The sequence below is a fragment of the Tachysurus vachellii genome, chromosome 11, assembly GCF_030014155.1.
Source record: "Tachysurus vachellii isolate PV-2020 chromosome 11, HZAU_Pvac_v1, whole genome shotgun sequence".
In the NCBI taxonomy this organism is placed as follows: domain Eukaryota; kingdom Metazoa; phylum Chordata; class Actinopteri; order Siluriformes; family Bagridae; genus Tachysurus; species Tachysurus vachellii.
The window spans coordinates 23,067,170-23,087,169 of NC_083470.1; the positions used below are offsets into that span (position 1 = coordinate 23,067,170).

Genomic DNA, 20,000 nt, shown 5'->3' on the forward strand with positions numbered 1-20,000 from the left:
GCCATCACTCTTTCTCTCTCTCTCTCTCTCTCTCTCTCTCTCTCTCTCTCTCTCTCTCTCTCAGGCTCTGCCTCTCTCCAGTTCTCATTCTTTCCTCTCCTCCAGAAGAATTCCTCTACTCCTTTTCTCTCTCTCACTTTTTCTAGATTGCTTCAATCTTTTCCAGCACTTGGACAAAGAAGCTCCCTACTACATTCTCCAACTGAACGGAGACATAGAAGATTAGGACCGGTACCAGGAGAAGATGTCCACATCAGAGTGCAGGAATTCACAGAGGTGGAAGAGATGGATCAAGCCAGCAGCTCTATCTCTCTTTCTTCTTCTGGTGTGTTCGCAGGGAATAGCCGAGGGACGCAGAGTCACCAAAATTCCTCGCTGCCCAGCAACCTGCTCTTGCACCAAAGACAGTGCCTTCTGCGTGGACACTAAAGCCATCCCCAAAAGCTTCCCACCTGGCATCATTTCACTGTGAGTGAACACACACACACACACACACACACACACACACACACGCACAGTGGACTGTGTACACTGAAGTCAGCTGAGAGTTTTAGTGGACTTTTTTCCATTACTGTAAAATTGTGTTTTAAAGTCATATTTATAAAACCAAGATGCTTCTAATTTCTAAATGTTAATATTTATATCGTATACAATTCTGATTGGTCCGAAGGTGTTGATTAGTTTTCTATAACAGCATCATTGGCAGTAGTCCTGGTCATATAAGGATTATATAAAGGAATACCTTATGGTTTCTAAACTAACAACAAAGTCAGGGACTTGTATGGCAGATGCTCCATGTGATCTATGTTTCATAATAAATAGATTCGAAACGTGTGATTTAACAAAAAATTTATAATCTTCACGTGGTGATGTTTACTGCAAGGACGGAAGGAGTTTTGTTGGAAAACTCAGCAGAGAGAGTCAACTAGCAAGACAACTTTTTTTCTTGTATTAACGTGAAAAAAAAACCCTTCCTCAACCTAGCGTTTATTCACAGACATTACATAACGATTAAGTTATCGTTTTTTTAATAAATCCAAACTTGTATTTGTCTGCAAGCTGTTGTCACAGAAGACGGATAAAACAGTTTTGGTCGTGCTGTTTCTAGGAAACTAATCATCATCGCTATGGTAACAGTAACTCCACTTCATCCCAGCATCCTGTACTGCTTTAATTCATTCCATTCCATTCGTTTTCTACCGCTTATCCGAACTACCTCGGGTCACGGGGAGCCTGTGCCTATCTCAGGCATCATCGGGCATCAAGGCAGGATACACCCTGGACGGAGTGCCAACCCATCGCAGGGCACACACACACACTCTCATTCACTCACGCAATCACACACTACGGACAATTTTTCCAGAGATGCCAATCAACCTACCATGCATGTCTTTGGACCGGGGGAGGAAACCGGAGTACCCGGAGGAAACCCCCGAGGCACGGGGAGAACATGCAAACTCCACACACACAAGGTGGAGGCGGGAATCGAACCCACGACCCTGGAGGTGTGAGGCAAACGTGCTAACCACTAAGCCACCAAGCCATGCTTTAATTCAGTCTTACTTAATTGTTACAACCATTTTATTTTGATAGGTTAAAGTTTAGCAGCTATGGAGTTACAGTTTGTGAGAAAAGAACAGTTCCCTTCAGACACATTTAGGAGAAGACAGACATGCGGTTGCCGTGACGATCCCAGCATTACGGTAGACTGACCTCACGACCTCATGCACTTTATTACAGAACACCGATGATGTGTGTTTATGTTGCTGCTGCGTTTAATGCACTTAATTCACACAAACCATAATGCGTTGGTTAAATATCTACATCACAAAACAATGCGTGGATGGTTTATTACGTTAGTCTCATTTCCGTCTTCATACTGTATCTGTTGACTACAGAAACCTCAAATCACATTAACATCTCGTTGTCTCTCTATCGTGTATCAGTGTCTGAGATCCACAGAAGTATCCGTAGCCTGACATGAAGTAAAATGTATATAGTTCTGGTGCCCTGATTATTTTTTTTTCTTCCAAGCAACGAAGACTCAAAGACGTACGTATCCAGAGTCATGACCTACTTCTGAGAGATTAAAACCCTTCCTCAGAGCAACTTAGCATCCGTCTGTATGAATAATTACTCAAGAGGGCGGAAGTCGTGGAACGGCTGAATTCACGGATCACTGTTAAGGGCACGGATTAACTGTATGTCTTAGTGGATGAGATTTAAATCTGCTCCAGGAAGAGACGTTGCCGGTGTCTCATTGCGGGGAATTATTATTATTTGTAAAAAAAAACGACTGCGAATGCATCAGATTTAGCCAAAGCTTATTTTTCATCTAGTGTCCCTGGAGAGAACGTTACCCTAAAGTCAACTGAAAAACAAATTCTAGATCTGAAATGAGAAAATTATTACAATTATGTTGAAAACCCTTGAAAAGCATGCAGAATATATTAAATATATCAATTCAGCCCTGACCTCTTTACACTATCTGTCTAACTTATATAACGTTGTTCTTTTCCTCCGTAGGACGATGGTGAACGCAGGCTTCACTGAAATCCCAGAAGGAGCGTTTTCTCACCTCCACTTGCTGCAGTTCCTGTAAGTACAACATATATATATATATATATATATATATATATATATATATATATATATATATACACTCACTGGCCACTTTATTAGGTACACCTGTCCAACTGCTCGTTAACGCAAATTTCTAATCAGCCAATCACATGGCAGCAACTCAATGCATTTAAGCATGTAGACATGGTCAAGACGATCTGCTGCAGTTCAAACCCAGCGTCAGAATGGGGAAGAAAGGTGATTTAAGTGACTTTGAACGTGGCATGGTTGTTGGTGCCAGACGGGCTGGTCTGAGTATTTCAGAAACTGCTGATCATCTCTAGAGTTTACAGAGAATGGTCCGAAAAAGAGAAAATATCCAGTGAGCGACAGGTTTGTGGGCGCAAATGCCTTGTTGATGCCAGAGGTCAGAGGAGAATGGCCAGACTGGTTCGAGCTGATAGAAAGGCAACAGTAACTCAAATAACCACTCGTTACAACCGAGGTATGCAGAAGAGCATCTCTGAACGCACAACACGTCGAACCTTGAGGCGGATGTGCTACAGCAGCAGAAGACCACACCAGTGCTAGTAAGGTGTACCTAATAAAGTGGCCGGTGAGTGTGTATTTATATATATATATATATATATATATATATATATATATCTTGCTGCAACATTTTTTTGCTTGTGTGAAGAAAAAAAATGACAGAAAGAAAAACACAGCATATGACAAAATGTTGATGGAGCTCAGGTGTTCCAGCAGCCAGATGGGATGGAAACCAGGAAGTTTCTTTGTGCTGACACTGGAATCTTGAAGGCCGACGCGATACGATCAGTGAGGATATGACTATTAGAGCGATAGTGATGAGTAATTATTTAGTAGGTTTAATAGAAAGCAGATGAAAAGTGCACAGAGCTGAATCACGGAGTGGGAATTAAAAACGATCGGCTCAGTGCTCGCAGAAATGAAGTGCTCAGTTTTTATCTCTCTCTCTCATTCTCTCTCTCCCTCTCTCTCTCTCTCTCTCTCGCACACACACACACACACAAACTGCACACTCATATCATCCTCTTTCACACTCACAATCTAAAAGATTAAATTCAATTCAGTCCCCGTGACCCGAGGTAGTTCGGATAAGCGGTAGAAAGTGAGTGAGTGAGTGAATTCAGTTTTATTTCTTTTTCGCTTGTAACTATGGACATGATCTCAAAGCAGCTTTACAGGAACATAAAAATTACAAAGTGTAAAATTTACATTATTAATTACCCATAATATGGCAAAAAACAAACAAACTCTGAGCCAATTTTGTTTCAGCCCTGATCATCACTCTCTCTCACTCATTCATCTTCTACCGCTTATCCGAACCACCTCGGGTCATGGGGAGCCTGTGCCTATCTCAGGCGTCATCGGGCATCAAGACAGGATACACCCTGGACGGAGTGCCAACCCATCGCAGGGCACACACACACTCTCATTCACTCACGCAATCACACACTACGGACAATTTTCCAGAGATGCCAATCAACCTACCATGCATGTCATTGTACCGGGGGAGGAAACCGGAGTACCCGGAGGAAACCCCAGAGGCACAGGGAGAACATGCAAACTCCACACACACAAGGCGGAGGCAGGAATCGAACCCCCAACCCTGGAGGTGTGAGGCGAACGTGCTAACCACTAAGCCACCGTGCCCCCAGCCCTGATCATATCCCTGAGAAATCATTTAAACACCATACAGATTTTGTTTTCTGCACTGGGACACAGTGTGCAGTGTGGTGTGTATCAGTGACAGGGGCAGCGTCACTTCTGCACTCAACACAGCCAGCAACCTCTACACACTCCTCATACTCAATCAACAATAGCTGCTCTGTTCTGGCTACAAGTGTCTGTGTGTGAGTTTGTGTGTGTGTGTGTCTGTGTGTGTGTGTGTGTGTGTGTGTGTATGTGTGGTCAAAGGGAGCAGGATTCAGCTGTTATATTATAACATGGGACAGTAATAAATTTCAATTCACGTCTTTGATCTCTCACAGTTTCACAACCAAAGTGCAGAGAGCAGGGCTTCAGGTGTCATGTGGGACAGAACCTATAAAAGATCTGTTCTAATTCCAGTGTCTATTCTTTTCTCTCTCTCTCTCTCTCTCTCTCTCTCTCTCTCTCTCTCTCTCTCTCTCTCTCTCTCTCTCTCTCTCTCTCTCCTGCAGTTTGCTGAATTCCAACACTTTCACTGTGATTGCTGATGATGCCTTCGCTGGCCTCTCGCACCTGCAATATCTGTGAGTCTGAACATTACTGAAATCCAGAGCAATAAAGCTATGAAGGAAGGAGGGAGGGAGAAAGTGAGGGAAAAGAAAGAAGGAAAACAAAATAAGAATATAGATAGACAGATAGTGTTAAAGAAACAAAGAAAACAACGAAAGAAAGAAAGAAAGAAAGAAAGAAAGAAAGAAAGAAAGAAAGAAAGAAAGAAAGAAAGGATAAATGGATTAAACAAACAAACACAGAGGAAAAAGAAAGAAAGAAAAACAAACAAAAAGTAAGAAGGAAACTAACAAAGAAAAGGAAAGAAACAAACAAACAAACAAACAAACAAAAAGAAAGAAATAATGAATGAATGAAATAAACAAATAAACAAAGAAGAGGAAAAATAAATAAGCAAAGAAAGAAAGAGGGAGATGTGTGAACAGACTGAGTGTGTGTGTGAGCGTGTGTGCATGTGTATGTGTGTGTATGTGTGTGCCGTGTGTGTGTGTGTGTGTGTGTGTGTGTGTGTGTGTGGTATCGATCTTGTCTCTGCTCCAGTCAGTCTCAGTGCTGAGCTCGACATTTTCTTAATTGCTGCAGCGCAGCTTTGCTCTCTAATCTATAACTGGAGGCTGTTATATATGTTATATGACCAGATGTTATATGACCAGATGTTATATGACCAGATGTTATATGGCCAGATGTTATATGACCAGATGTTATATGACCAGATGTTATATGACCAGATGTTATATGACCAGATGTTATATGGCCAGATGTTATATGACCAGATGTTATATGGCCTGATGTTATATGACCAGATGTTATATGACCAGATGTTATATGACCAGATGTTATATGGCCAGATGTTATATGGCCAGATGTTATATGGCCTGATGTTATATGACCAGATGTTATATGACCAGATGTTATATGACCAGATGTTATATGGCCAGATGTTATATGACCAGATGTTATATGACCAGATGTTATATGGCCAGATGTTATATGGCCAGATGTTCGCCAGTCGTTTAGTATGTAAGTGTATTTGTGACAAACCTCTGAATTAACAGCACAGAGACTGGAGTCTGATCTACAGTTATATTACAACAGACTTTTACTCACTGACAATCTCTGTGTCTGTGAAAAGCTCCTTTCTTTCTTACTTTCTTTCTTTCTTTCTTTCTTTCTTTCTTTCTTTCTTTCTTTCTTTCTTTTGCTTTGCTTGTGCTTTCTTTCTTTCTTTCTTTCTTTCTTTCTTTCTTTCTTTCTTTCTTTCTCAGCTAGATTACATTCCTTCCTTCCTTCCTTCCTTCATTCCTTCCTTCCTTCTTTCTTAACTAGATTCTTAGCTAGATTGTGGATCCTCCATCCTACGAGGTGAACCGTGTCTTTTTCTAAAATCTATTAAAAGAGAGCGAGAGAGAGAGAGAGAGCATGTGGGTGTGAGAGAGTGATGAGAGGACACTGCAGCAGCCTCGATGTCATTACGCTAAAAGGTTTTATAAGATAAATGTGATGCATAGATTACAGAGAGCCAAGTACTCGATTTATTATGCAATCTTAATTGATTTCCACAGGGGAGAAGAGGGAGAGAGAGAGAAAGAGAGAGAGAGAGAGAGAGAGAGAGAGAGAGAGAGAGAGAGAGAGAGAGAGAGAGAGAGGATGAAAGACATGACAGCATGTCATTCTATCCACAATCTTTACCAATTATCTTTCTTTTGAACTTAATGATTGTAATTCATTTAATCCCAGTATTTAGCTTTCTTTCATTATCTTGTGGATTGAGGAATTGATAGTCACTTTAACTCTCTCTTAATCTGTCTGTTTAACATCGTTTTCTTTCTGCCCTGCAGGTTTATTGAGAATAATGACATTCAGTCACTGTCCAAATACACTTTCAGAGGCTTGAAGTCTTTAACACACCTGTATGTACAGTATCCTCCTCCTGTAATACAAACATTCTGTATACACAGTATATAGAAATCTGGGCTGTTGATGATAAATTGACCATTTTTGACTAGAGCACCCTGTATTATGTATTATTCTCCCTCTGGCAGATCTCTGTCTAACAACAACCTGCAGGTTTTACCCAGAGAACTGCTCAAACACCAGGACATCCTTACTGACCTGTGAGTCCTCTTTAAACATCTTACAGAATAATTATTTTTCCCCCAAAACACTTAAAGGTGGGGTGCATGATGTTTGAAAACCAATGCTGACATTTAAAATCACCAAAACAAACATGCCCCTAACCCAAATGGGTGTCACCCCTGTTTTGATAGCTCCGCCCACACACACATACGTAACCCAGGCAACTATTATGGCGGAACCTGCTGGGGCAGCTTGCCGAGGGGATATTTTTATCAATAAATGAACTCAATGAGTAATACTATGGTAATACAAATGTGTTTTTGTAGCACTGTGTGTTGTACCATGAAAGGTTTAGCTCCGTTTCACACGGAAGACGACATTCAACACCTAGAACCCCAGGCAGAGGTAACGGCAGGTATCCGCCATGTCAATGTATCAATCGCTTTCTGCTAATGTCAGACATGCGCACTGAACACTCTCTCCACCGCATATTAACAAGACACGCCCCTTTCTGCTCATTGGCTACACCTTTGTTTTGTTACTCGGCCCGACTCAGTTTTCCGAAGCATTTTTCAAACATCGTGCACCGCACCTTTAATATAATGGATTATAACACAGTCAGATATATAGAGATATAGAGAGAGAGAATCCCGAAAAATTCTTCCACTGCCAAGAATGACGTCATGAAGTAATTAAAAAAATGTATAATTCATAACATTTATTATACTTGTATGTAGGACTGTTTTAATTCAACTTATAACAGGTTTTTTTCTTTGTTGAATTTTTTCTGATCTGAATTTGATCTGATCTGAAAATCCAAATCTGATGATTTTGAAGGTTTATATCAATATTCTGATCTTTTAATTACCTTTTTTATATGTATATTTAATTCTACTGTATATATGTTTTTATTTAACATTAATGAAAGAAGTCTCCAGCATCCGTGCTTTATCTTTACCACCATGGAAAAGTTTTCTATAGAGGAAAGAGGATTTTTCTATATCTAACTTCAAGAAACAAAAATAAGACATTTTTGTCGAAAATAAACAGAAGTTACTTGTAGCAGATGCAATGATTATACAGCACAAGGCTGAAATAATGAAGGGAACACTTGACTCACTCGTTGGATCATGATGAATGTGGGATTCAGGTTGAAAACAGAATAATGTGACGGTTGGTCAATAGAAACCAATATCAACTAGATTTGTAAAGTTCGTCATGACAAACTTTGATGTTGGCTTTGACGAGGCAAGTATTCGCAAAGGCCGGTGCTTTTTGGAGGCGAGTGGACATAAGGGTCAGTGTTACTTTTGGAAGCAAGTAGACAGAAAGATAGGGTGCCAAAACATTTGGAGGTAAGTGGAGACGAGCATGTGTTGTCATCCGAATACTCTTGAGGAAGTTCCCCACATTGGGCTGAGTGTTTTGATATGTCACAAGTCCATGTTGTGCTAATTTTTAATTTTCACGTGACGTCACATGACGTCATCAGAATACACGTGAGGAAGTTCCCCTTATTGTTCTGAGTGTTTTGATATGTCACATGTCCATGTTGTAAAAAGTTTTTTGATTTTGCATATTTTGGGGGCGGGGCTGCGGCACAACCGAAAGGCCAGTCGGTACACCAATATAAAAGTTTGTTCAGAGTATCACCCTAAAGTAGCTGGCCGAGTTCGGTGTAGATAGTTCCAAAGCTTGCCGAGTTATAAACCTCCAAAGTTTATAATGGGAGTCTATGGGAAAAAAGGCCATTTTGAGATCCGGTACCGGAAGTACCGGTACTCGGATCGCTTAGAAAAGTAATAGCAACAAACTTCAGACCAGGGTCTGTAACATATCCTAATTTGGTGCATGTGGCTCTAAAGCCCTAGGAGGAGTTACTCTTGATAAATCTTTGTCTAAGCTTAAATATGAAAACAGAATGTTGGCTTCTACAAAGCAAACATAATAACAATCCCTTCTGCTTTCTAAACAGACTGATGTCCCTAAAGTTTAATTGACTTGGTGTTATACAGCGATGATTAACTGTTACAGTCATTCTTTATGTCTTTATATCATAAAAAAACCTCATCATTGGCATATTGGAAAATTGTTGTTGTGAAATAAATCAGCTCAGGATCTGCTGCTATAGGAAACAAATGACCTACGAGGTGGAAACAGCAACTCTGCTTCGTTATCCTGTGCCTCGTCGTGTTTGCTTATCGCTTAAGTATTTTTACATGTGTTATTGATGTAGAACTCGTGTTCTGCTTTCTCAGAGACCTGAGAGGGAATTCGTTCCGCTGCGACTGTAAGATTAAGTGGCTGGTGGACTGGATGGAGAAAACAAACACCTCTGTCCCGGCTATATACTGTGCCAGTCCCTTCGAGTTCCAGGGTCGACGTATCCAGGACTTAACACCGCGAGACTTCAACTGTATTAGTGCAGGTATGGAAGGAGCGCTTTGGCCATCCTGGGATCTCCTCAGCTGAGGGATACAAACTCATTCACTCACTCACTCATTTTCTACCGCTTATCCGAACTACCTCGGGTCACGGGGAGCCTGTGCCTCAGGATCTCAGGCGTCCTCGGGCATCAAGGCAGGATACACCCTGGACGGAGTGCCAACCCATCGCAGGGCACACACACACTCTCATTCACTCACACAATCACACACTATGGACAATCTTTCCAGAGATGCCAATCAACCTACCATGCTTTGGACCGGGGGAGGAAACCGGAGTACCCGGAGGAAACCCCCGAGGCACGGGGAGAACATGCAAACTCCACACACACAAGGCGGAGGCGGGAATCGAACCCCCAACCCTGGAGGTGTGAGGCGAACGTGCTAACCACTAAGCCACCGTGCCCCCCGGATACAAACTCATGCAGGAAAATTGCTAAATTATGGAACGGTCTGCTGTACATATATTTCCAAACTTCGATCCTCTGCTCTTGATTTAAGAAAAAAACAGCTTAATAATACAATATGTGAAAAAGTTCACGGGGGTGAACACTCATGCACTTTTAATTTGAATCTATCCTCAGATTTTGCTTCATATGAGACCTACCCATTCCAGTCCCTCTCTGTGGAGGCGTACGACTTTAACGATGACCTATACGAGGTGTTCGCTCAACCCAACACGGGAATATGTGCCGTTTACATCTGGGATCACGTGAACATGCTTTTCCGGACCCATTACAACATCACGTGTAAGTCGACGTTTTTTTTTTGTCATGTAAGCCATGCTTACAACATACATGCTAAATAAGCTTCTGAAGATTTAAGTTAACATTCTGTATGACAGGCTTGGATTAAACAATTCCTGGGATTTACAGAAAGCTTTTAGTGAATCAAATCTTGTCAGCAACTGAAGCATAAAAGTTCCCTGCCCTCTTGATCTCTTTCCACGTTACAGTGTGACTAAAAGCATCCGCTCTATACTTACTCCACTCTATCCTTGCTCCACTCAAGCTGCTTTTAAAGTAATGGACCTTGCTGAAAGAGATGGGTGATGTGAAAGAGGAGGTTAATCACTCTGGCTGGGGAAAAGGAAAGGAGATATCAGAGGGATTAATCATGACATGGCTTGCTGTTATAGGAAAATGATCAACGACAGGATGCTGTGGTGATATTACAATGACGTCACCTGGTAACCAATCAGATTTGAGAATTCGGCAGTACTGTGGTACAAGTAAGATGATGACGTTTGCGGGAAGTCGTGGCCTAATGGTTAGAGAGTTTGACTCCTAACCCTAAGGTTGTGGGTTCGAGTCTCGGGCCGGCCACGACTGAGGTGCCCTTGAGCAAGGCACCGAACTCCCCCAAACTGCTCCCCGGCATAAATGGCTGCCCACTGCTCCTGGTGTGTGTTCACGGTGTGTGTGTTCACTGCTGTGGATGGGTTAAATGCAGAGAACGAATTCTGAGTATGGGTCACTGTACTTAGCCGTATGTCACGTCACTTGTGAAATGTATGAAGATATTTTATGAAGTTATCATTCAGGTCTTTAGTTTACTCCTCAAATTATGTACGCAAACTGTACCTGCAGAATTCATCTTCGATTCCCTGTGAGACGTAGTGTGTTATGTTATGTTCCAGCTCGATCTGCAGTCTACTGCAAGCCCGTGGTGATCAACAACACACTCTACATGGTGGTAGCCCAACTCTTTGGAGGATCCCATATCTACAAGTAAGAGTCTCAGAGTTAAAAGACAATTATGACCATACAGTATATGGGGATTGTGTTAATATAACCGAAATAATACAAAAATAGCTGGAATATTATGTGTAATTTCTTTTATAGAATTAACAAAGATGTGTTTTTTTTCTGATCGACAGAATAACAATTGAGATAGGACATTTATAACCCGTGCTATGTGATCATTCCTGGAGGCTGATTTTTGCTAATTGTTTGCTAATCACCATTAAAAAAAACTCAAGTAATGATTTAATCAGTCAGAGCCCGATGGCCTTAAAGGCAGGGTCTCCGATGTTTGAAAGCCAATGTTGACATATAAAATCACCAAAACAAACACGCCCCTAACCCAAATGGGTCCCACCCCTGTATTGATAGCTCCGCCCACACATACATACATAACCCAGGCAACTACTGGAAAGAAATGTGTCTTTATCATAGCTGAAGGGAAGAACAATACGATTGCAGATAAACAAACAAGCAAAAATGACACACAAGCATAATCATGCAAAGGACAAAGGCATATATTAGTTCTGTGAAACAAAGCAAAACCAACGTTACTCACCTATCGAGAAGGAAAAAAGCGCCTCGGCGTCTTAAGTAAAGTTGGCCACATATTCACAGATTGGAGTTTCCCGAGTCAATAACTCCTGAGCTAAACGCTGTTACTACACAAAACACAGTTGTAGCTGCGTCTCTACATTACTACGATAGAAAAGAGGTGTTATTTGTGTAGTAACAGCGTTTAGCTCAGGAGTTATTGACTCGGGAAACTCCAATCTGTGAATATGTGACCAACTTCCCGCTCCTTCAGTTCTCTCCAGCGCTGGAAAGCTGATCCTATATTAACACGTCCTACTTCTTACCTTATCGGAAGCCTTTCTTCGCTTTCTTTCTCTGTTTTTATGCTCCATGTCAATGTTAAAACCACTTTCTGCTAATGTCACACATGCGCACTGAACACTCTCTCCGCACATATTGACAAGACACGCCCCTTTCTGCTCATTGGCTACACGTTTGTTTTGATTTTTGTTTAGTTTTCGGCCCGACTCAGTTTTCTGAAGCATTTCTTAAAAATCGGAGACCCCACCTTTAAAACAAGCAGTTATACTATATACTATATTAGGTTTACAGTACAGGTGGGTGCCATGTTGTAATATCAGGTGTAGTCAGGAGCTGCTGGTTGGCAGTGGCAATCGCAAAATGAAGATAACAATACAACAAAACAGCATAGCAGTAGCTTTTCAGTGTAATCCTCATACGCATCAGGTGTCTAACGTCCATATCATTATCGCTAGATTTGATGCTTTGTTTGCTTTATTTAATCTTTTTTTCAGCTTGCAAGTTTCATCCTTTTTTTGGTCTTTTGGTTAAAAACCAAAAGTGGTTGAAAAGTGGTTTTGGTTGCAAACCAAAAGTGGCATATATTAACCATTCTAAGAATTTGTATCCACTGGCATCCCAGTGAATATACTGTAGATAGTTGAATGTTGAATTGATGAAAAATGTCTTTTTATATTGAACATTAATAAAAATTATTCTCTTTAACAGCAAGCAAACGCACCTGTCCAGTTGCAAGATTGTGAGATTGAGGAAAAGTGTGATGTTGAAGCTTAGTGCTAAAAGTGTTAGACTAATAATTAGAAGATTGTGAATTCAAATCCCAGGTCCACCGAGCGGCCACTGCCGGACCCCTGAGCACGGCCCTTAACGATCAGTTGTATAAAATGAGATATAAGTGTTAAGGTTGGCTGCCAAATTCTGTAAATGTAATGCACTCAATATTCACTTCTGTTTTTATTTAGATAAAAATACTGTTGTTTGGGAATAGCATTTTCTGTGATTTAGTTCAATATGTAGATAAGGAAATACTAATCAGGTAAAGTGCTAAAAATCTTTCTTTTTTTAACATTATCATTCCCTTCTTTTGAACATTACATTGCATTATGGCACAATTCTATTCTTCTTAATAACAAATGCAGAGCAAATGTCATTCATGCAGGTGGGAAGAAGGCCCTTTGCAGTTTGTGAAAATCCAGGACATTGACGCCAGCCGTGTCCGCAAACCCAATTTCATTGAGACCTTTCAGATTGAAGGACTCTGGTACTTTGCTGTAGTGGACAGCTCAAAGGCAGGCTCCACGAGCATCTACCAATGGAACAGCAATGGCTTCTACTCACACCAGTCGCTTCACCCGTGGCACCGCGACACACACATACACTTCCTGGAGGCAGAAGGAAAGGCTCGGCTAATCCTCTCGAGCTCCTCGCAGCCTCCGATGGTGTACCAGTGGAACCGTGGAACACAGCAGTTTGTCTTCCACTCACAAATCCCATATGCAAGCGATGTCCACTTGGTCAAGCACTTCTGGGCCCATCAGGCACTCTACCTCTGCCTGATGCGGTTCATTGGAGACTCGAGGCTCGTGCGATGGGAAAGCCAGCGCTTTGTGGAGATCCAGACGCTCCCTTCGCGCGGCTCAATGGCACTGCAACCATTTTGCGTAGGAGTGAGACAGTACCTGGTTCTGGGCAGCGATTACTCATTCTCACGGATCTACCTGTGGGACGAGCTCACACAGCGCTTTCAGCCTTTCCAGGAGCTCAACGTTTTGGCACCTCGTGGATTTAGCCTGGTCTCCATTGACAACAAAGATATCCTGCTGGTTGCCAGCTTTAAAGGAAAGACTGTAGCATATCAGCATCTACTGGTGGACCTCAGTGCCAAGTAACATGAAACTAAAGATGTTTTCATCCAAGGAAAATTGATTTGTTAAAAGAGATCAATACCTTGCCTGGCTTTGGTTTCAGATTCGGTTTATATACTATTCTTTTGGACAGGTTTTTAAAGTTTAGACATTGGAAAAATCAGAATATTAGTTAGCATGCTCTCTTACCTTTCAAGAATAGACCTGGACACTGCTCAGTAAATCTCTCCTGGATATAAGCTTATACATATACAGTAAATATGACAGTAATTGAGGGGGGCACGGTGGCTTTGTGGTTAGCACATTCGCCTCACACCTCCAGGGTTGGGGGTTCGATTCCCACCTCCGCCTTGTGTGTGTGGAGTTTGCATGTTCTCCCCGTGCCTCGGGGGTTTCCTCCGGGTACTCCGGTTTCCTCCCCCGGTCCAAAGACATGCATGGTAGGTTGATTGGAATCTCTGGAAAATTGTCCGTAGTGTGTGATTGTGTGAGTGAATGAGAGTGTGTGTGTGCCCTGCGATGGGTTGGCACTCCGTCCAGGGTGTATCCTGCCTTGATGCCCGATGACGCCTGAGATAGGCACAGGCTCCCCGTGACCCGAGGTAGTTCGGATAAGCGGTAGAAAATGAATGAATGAATGAATGACAGTAATTGAAACCGGAGTTCAAAGTAAAACAAGATCTACATTCACTATTAAATTTATTAGGAGCATCTGCCAATCAGCCAATGCAGTTTACACCGAATACATCCAGGGAGCAGCTGTTCAGGTCCTGATGCAAAGAAAAACCGCCTTGTTGATAAGAAGCTTGGAGGAGAATGGGCAGTAAGTCTGATGGGAAGCATTCAGTGACTTCAGTAACAACGCTATACAAACATGGCCAGCAGAAAAGCATATCAAAATGCACACTTTGAACCCTGATGCAGGTCTAGGGTTACAACATCTGGATTGGCTGACTGGATAATTGTATGCATGAATAGGCGTTCAGATGTTCCTATTAAAGTAGACCGTTTGACAGTTCCTCGAATATGAAGCACACTATTAAGCATGGAATAGACATTATTTTTTTTGTTTACAGTCAATTTGACGGGTCTTTCCAGAAAATACAGATTACAAATGACCAAGATTTGACCAAAGTAATATACTTGTTATAAACAATAGATAAGATTTAAACTTAAACATATAAATGCTTTAAACATCATAGTATATTTGAATCCATACTTTTTTCCCAGGTTCATGTTTTTTATCTCCAGGCCTCAACAAAGTTTATGTCCAAAATCTGTTTGCGCTATAAGAGTTGCAGATTTTCATGCAGATTTTATGTGCATGTGCTGTGCTAGACTAATAACTAGAATACTTTCTATGTAGTTATAACAATATTATTTCATCCTATTTTCATCTACACACTTTCTCCCATCCTGCAAGATTGCAAAGTACAAACTTATTGTCATTCTGTTCACTGAAACTACTGGAAAAACAAGCATCTCTGTCTCTTCGGGTTGTCCTTAAGACTGAGCATGTGGAGGAACCGTGACTAACATGAACCGTCACAAACGTTTGTTGTCAATATTACAAATAAATTTATACTATACTTTCTCACCATCTGTTGTCAATCAGGATGATTTTTGTTCTGGTTCTGAGTTTTTATAAATGTGAAAAAGGGGGGTCAAATATGTCAAGCCAAGTCAAGTGGGTTTTCGTTGTCATTCCTCTATATACCTTGAAAACACTGGAACAAAATGGGGTTTCTCCAGAACCATAACACAACACAATAATACAGTGGTACAGCACACAAGACTACATAAACTGGACAGACGCAACAGTGTGAGACGCAGAACAGAAGATACATAGACACATAGGACAAGAGAACAGTGTTATGTGGGAAAGCTATTGAACAATAGACTATTGTGATTTGTAGCAGCAAAATCTTACCGGGAATATTCAGTCCCAGTGATTTTGCAGTAAATTCTGTCATCGTAAATTCCTAGGGGGGAAGTCGTGGCCTAATGGTTAGAGAGTTTGACTCCTAACCCTAAGGTTGTGGGTTTGAGTCTTGGGCCAGCAATACCATGACTGAGGCACCGAACTGACTGAGGCTCCGGGTGTGTGTTCATGGTGTGTGTGTGCACATTGGATGGGTTAAATGCAGAGAATGAATTCCGAGTATGGGTCACCATACTTAGCCGTATGTCACGTCACGTCACGTCACTTTAGAGCCGTGATATTTTCCTGAAGATTTGAGTTGTGTGACATCATCACAACACACATTCAGCCATCTTTGATTCACATGCTTCGAACATGAGAACAGAGGTCGTAGAAAGTCATTTGTAATTTGACCAATTCGAATAGTTTTTCTGCAAAAAGTTTTTACAGCAAGAATGCAAACTCGAAGTAAAGTATTGGGGTGTAAAGTTTGGAATTGAATTGTTTTCGGTGATGAATAAACTTGAATAGATGCTCTGCAGACATAAATGAGAAAATGTAAACAAACAAACAAACAAACAAACAGTAAAGTCAAGTACGAAAAAAATAGATCCCATAATTGTTCGGCATATTAAGATAAGGAGAATTATAAGTATGTTTTAGTGTATTTTATTCATGAAGGTCTGTAAAAAAAAAAAAAAAAGTTATATCCATATCCATAAAAGTTAACAAAAAGTAAATATATATATATATAAAAAAAAGTTAATATTCTCTTGTCCTTTCTTTGAATATTCTGCATAATATATCATTTCCTTAAATATAATACAGCTCTCGGTATGAGACAAAATTCCTAACAATATCCTGAAATGAATCTTTATTCTAATTCTAGTTTTATTTCGAATTTCTCTCTGTGGTTTAGCATTGATAGAGCTTCCATTGCCTTTACTCCAAACCGACAGGTGGCGCGTCACCACCAAAGTTAAGACTAAGATAAAGGAAGACGAAGGAGTTCTGCTGTTTTTCCGGGTTGTCTGGCTGCAACTCAAACCACTCTATATCGGATGTATAGTGCGCACTATCTAGGGTGCTATTCCATAATATTTCGAAGCCTACCAAGTGCTCTTGATAGTCATTCAGGATACGGCCTATGTAGCAAAACCAAAACACTACAATAGGAAAAGCGGAGGCGAGATTTGTTTATTTTGCTCTAAACAAACATGTCGGTTGTTTACCAACTTATCTAAAGCTCTAGGAAGGCGTTAATGTGGATTAGTTTATCTGCTAATGCTTATTTCAAACGTACGATTAAGGTTAGTCGATATAAATACTTAACCTTTGCTATTAGTGTAAACATTTCAGCTGTGTTTCTTCTGTCTTCTGCTGTGTCTCAGTGTATTAATGACTCACTTACATGGTATTTCTGTAGGCTTATGTATGTATCTGTAATAGATTCTAATCCTTATGGCTTGTGTTACTGTATCTCTATAGATCAAGAGTAGTTTCATGTGTTTTCTACCTTACAGACACTTAATGTGGCCCTGAATATAAAGCTAGTGAAATGTGTCCAAAAATAAAATGAAATCTAATACATTTTAGTTTAAAGATATACTTATTTTAATGTTGGAGTTCATCCCTTTTACATATCAGACAGATTTGATTAGATAAATTGTGTAAAATGTGTTTTAGTTACATAGCAGGCTTTTATTGATTATGTTATATATTATTGTTTTTGTTTTATGATTTTGATTATGAAATTCTCCCTTTGTTTTTGTAGCACGATGCCGGTTTCTATTCAGCAGAAAGACGGCAAGGCATCCTTCGAGTTTCCACCTGCCTGGGAAGATGACAAACGGATGGCTTTCTTGTTTTCTGCTTTCAAAGCGAACCGAGAGGTCGATCCGAGTGACTGGGACGACAAGATGAACTTCTGGACGCCTTTGGTGGTGCAGAGCTGCAGACAGCGTGGGTTTGTGTGTACGAGCTTGCAGGAGCTGAACGAAAGCTTTCGGCGAAAGGGGAACGTTCCTATGGGCCTAATCACCGTTATACAGTGTATGATCAGGTACTGCAGTTGTTTACAGTACAACTGGATGTGATATTGATGGACAAATCCACTCACTTTAATTTTAATGTCTAATGATATAGGTTTGATGTACTTTTTTTTGAATACCACACACTGGTTTTCAAAGTGATGAGTCTTTCAGGTAATCGTTTCTGTTTTCTTATGTTTGCATTTTCCTTACAGAAGTGGCAAAGTGCAGAAAGAATCCGACTTTGCTGCTAACGTAGATTCCGGCTGGTTGTCGTGGGGTGTCGGGTTGTTGCTGGTCAGACCTCTGAAGTGGACACTATCCGCTCTACTGGGCAGTGGGCGAGTTCCGCTCGAGGAGTCGTTTGTGGTAATCGAATTAGTTAAAGTAAGTTTCTCCCAGTTTAAGACTCCAGTCTGAGTACCAGTTGCACAAACACAGAGCCTGGTATTTAAGTGTTAAATCTCCTGCGTGTTACAGGAGAAAGCTGCAGCACTGATGGCTGCCTATCGGAGTTCTCCTCTCGCAGGGCGCTCTCTGCTCTTATTTCAGGAGCTGCGCTCTTTCTCCTCTCATATCTGTCCTGATGAGACCACACTGTGTCTCGCGCTGCTGCAGCTCCAGAGGGAGAAACACATCACCGTCTCGCTCCATGAAGGGGAAAAGGTTGGTGAGGTGCAGTGTAGCAATACGGATTTCAAAGCCTTGCATGTTTCTTTTTTCTGATTTACACTGCATTAACTACCCTTGTGTCCAGCTGGTGAAGTTCAGTCAGGCAGGAGAGGGCCGCGTGTCTCCGGTCAGTGAGGTGGATCTGGGAATCTACCAGCTCCAGCGTAGCAAGAAGCTGCTGGAAGAAAGAGTTGAAGCCCTGGGGCAAGAAGTGGAGAAGTAAGTCAGATTGATTTGTATAAAGAAGTAGAGTTTTCTTGAATTCTTTTTTTACACACATGCATAATGAATAAGAGAAACTAACCCCTTTCATCCCTCCTGTAGTGCCTCACTCCATCCACACCCCCAACAGTGCCTCACTCCATCCACACCCCCAACAGTGCCTCACTCAATCCACCTCTCTCACAGTGCCTCAGCCCATATACCCCTTCCATAATACCTCATTCCTTCCACCCCCGACACTGCCCCACCCCATCCACTCATCCCATAGTGCCTTCCCTCTTTCTCTCTTCCCATAGTGGCTCTTTACTTCTAAGCCGAAGACTTTTGTGCTTATGTTTGTAATATAAATTGAATTGGAATTTAGTTAATGAGGCAAATTTTTGTTTATATTATCGCTTGTATTTTCAGCTGTAAAGAACAGGCAAAGACTCTGCTAAAAGAGGGGAAGAAGCAACAGGTATGAGGACGTTATTACATTTAATCTTTCTGATTAGTTTTTAGAACTTTTTGACAAATGTGCATCCAATAAGGATTTTGGTATATATTAATGGTATATATTATTATGGATTACTTATAACCAGGTTTTTTTTAACAGATCTCTCTCTCTCTCTCACCCAGGCATTAAGATGTCTAAGGGGTAAAAAGCGGGTAGAGGGCAAAGCCGATCGGCTGTATGTTCAGTTAGAAACAGTGAAAGGAATCCTGGACAGGATAGCGAGCTCACAGACTGATCGTCTGGTAAAATACACTTAAATATTAATTCACATTTCAATTGCAAGGACACTTGTGCATCTAGGGGTATTTTAATATTTAATAATGAAAATGGTTTATTTTTCCAAATGAAATTTGTTATATAATATATATATTATATATTAACGTGTATGTGTGTGTATGTATGTTTGTGTGTGTATGTGTATATGTATGTGTATATGTGTGTGTGTGTGTGCGCACGCGCTGGCTCACTGTAGGTGATGCAAGCATACCAGGCAGGTGTAGCAGCTCTGAGGATTTCACTGAAGGGAATAACCATTGAGAGAGCTGAGAACCTGGTTGATCAGATTCAGGAGGTGAGAGAGTTTAATAAGTGTGTGTGTGTGTGTGTGTGTGAGTGTGTGAGTGTAATTGAGTTTTTCTATCATAGAGCTCTTCTGGTTACATTGGTGTCTTTTGTTTCTTCTTCTTTGCCTCCCTCTCAGCTGTGTGACACTCAGGACGAAGTTAACCAGACTCTGGCTGGAGGAGCTTTAGACTCAAGTATGTCAACATTATGTTCACCTTTTCTGCTAATTTTTATGGATTTTTTTAAATCGTCATACTCAGTAATCGTTAATCGACGATGACGACAGCTCTCTGTGCCATTATTCCTT

General features: G+C 41.1%; 2 protein-coding genes across 2 annotated transcripts in view; both read left to right on the forward strand.

The window, feature by feature from the left end:
• The first annotated feature begins 139 nt into the window (after window positions 1–139).
• On the forward strand, window positions 140–15,388 carry lgi3 (leucine-rich repeat LGI family, member 3). Its single transcript, XM_060880675.1, has 9 exons — window positions 140–468; window positions 2,527–2,598; window positions 4,767–4,838; window positions 6,663–6,734; window positions 6,867–6,938; window positions 9,159–9,328; window positions 9,929–10,093; window positions 10,984–11,074; window positions 13,083–15,388. Exons 1-9 carry the CDS (start codon window positions 245–247, stop codon window positions 13,810–13,812), a joined length of 1,668 nt encoding a protein of 555 aa, XP_060736658.1. The 5' UTR covers window positions 140–244; the 3' UTR covers window positions 13,813–15,388.
• A 1,469-nt stretch (window positions 15,389–16,857) lies between these two features.
• chmp7 (charged multivesicular body protein 7) overlaps window positions 16,858–20,000 on the forward strand; it is a 4,366-nt gene continuing 1,223 nt past the window's right edge. Inside the window, exons 1-9 of the mRNA XM_060880903.1 lie at window positions 16,858–17,019; window positions 17,484–17,771; window positions 17,955–18,126; window positions 18,220–18,405; window positions 18,497–18,630; window positions 19,042–19,090; window positions 19,252–19,371; window positions 19,602–19,700; window positions 19,830–19,887. Of these exons, the coding sequence (XP_060736886.1) occupies window positions 16,994–17,019; window positions 17,484–17,771; window positions 17,955–18,126; window positions 18,220–18,405; window positions 18,497–18,630; window positions 19,042–19,090; window positions 19,252–19,371; window positions 19,602–19,700; window positions 19,830–19,887 (1,132 nt within the window). The 5' untranslated portion in view covers window positions 16,858–16,993. The remainder of the gene's footprint in view (window positions 17,020–17,483; window positions 17,772–17,954; window positions 18,127–18,219; window positions 18,406–18,496; window positions 18,631–19,041; window positions 19,091–19,251; window positions 19,372–19,601; window positions 19,701–19,829; window positions 19,888–20,000) is intronic.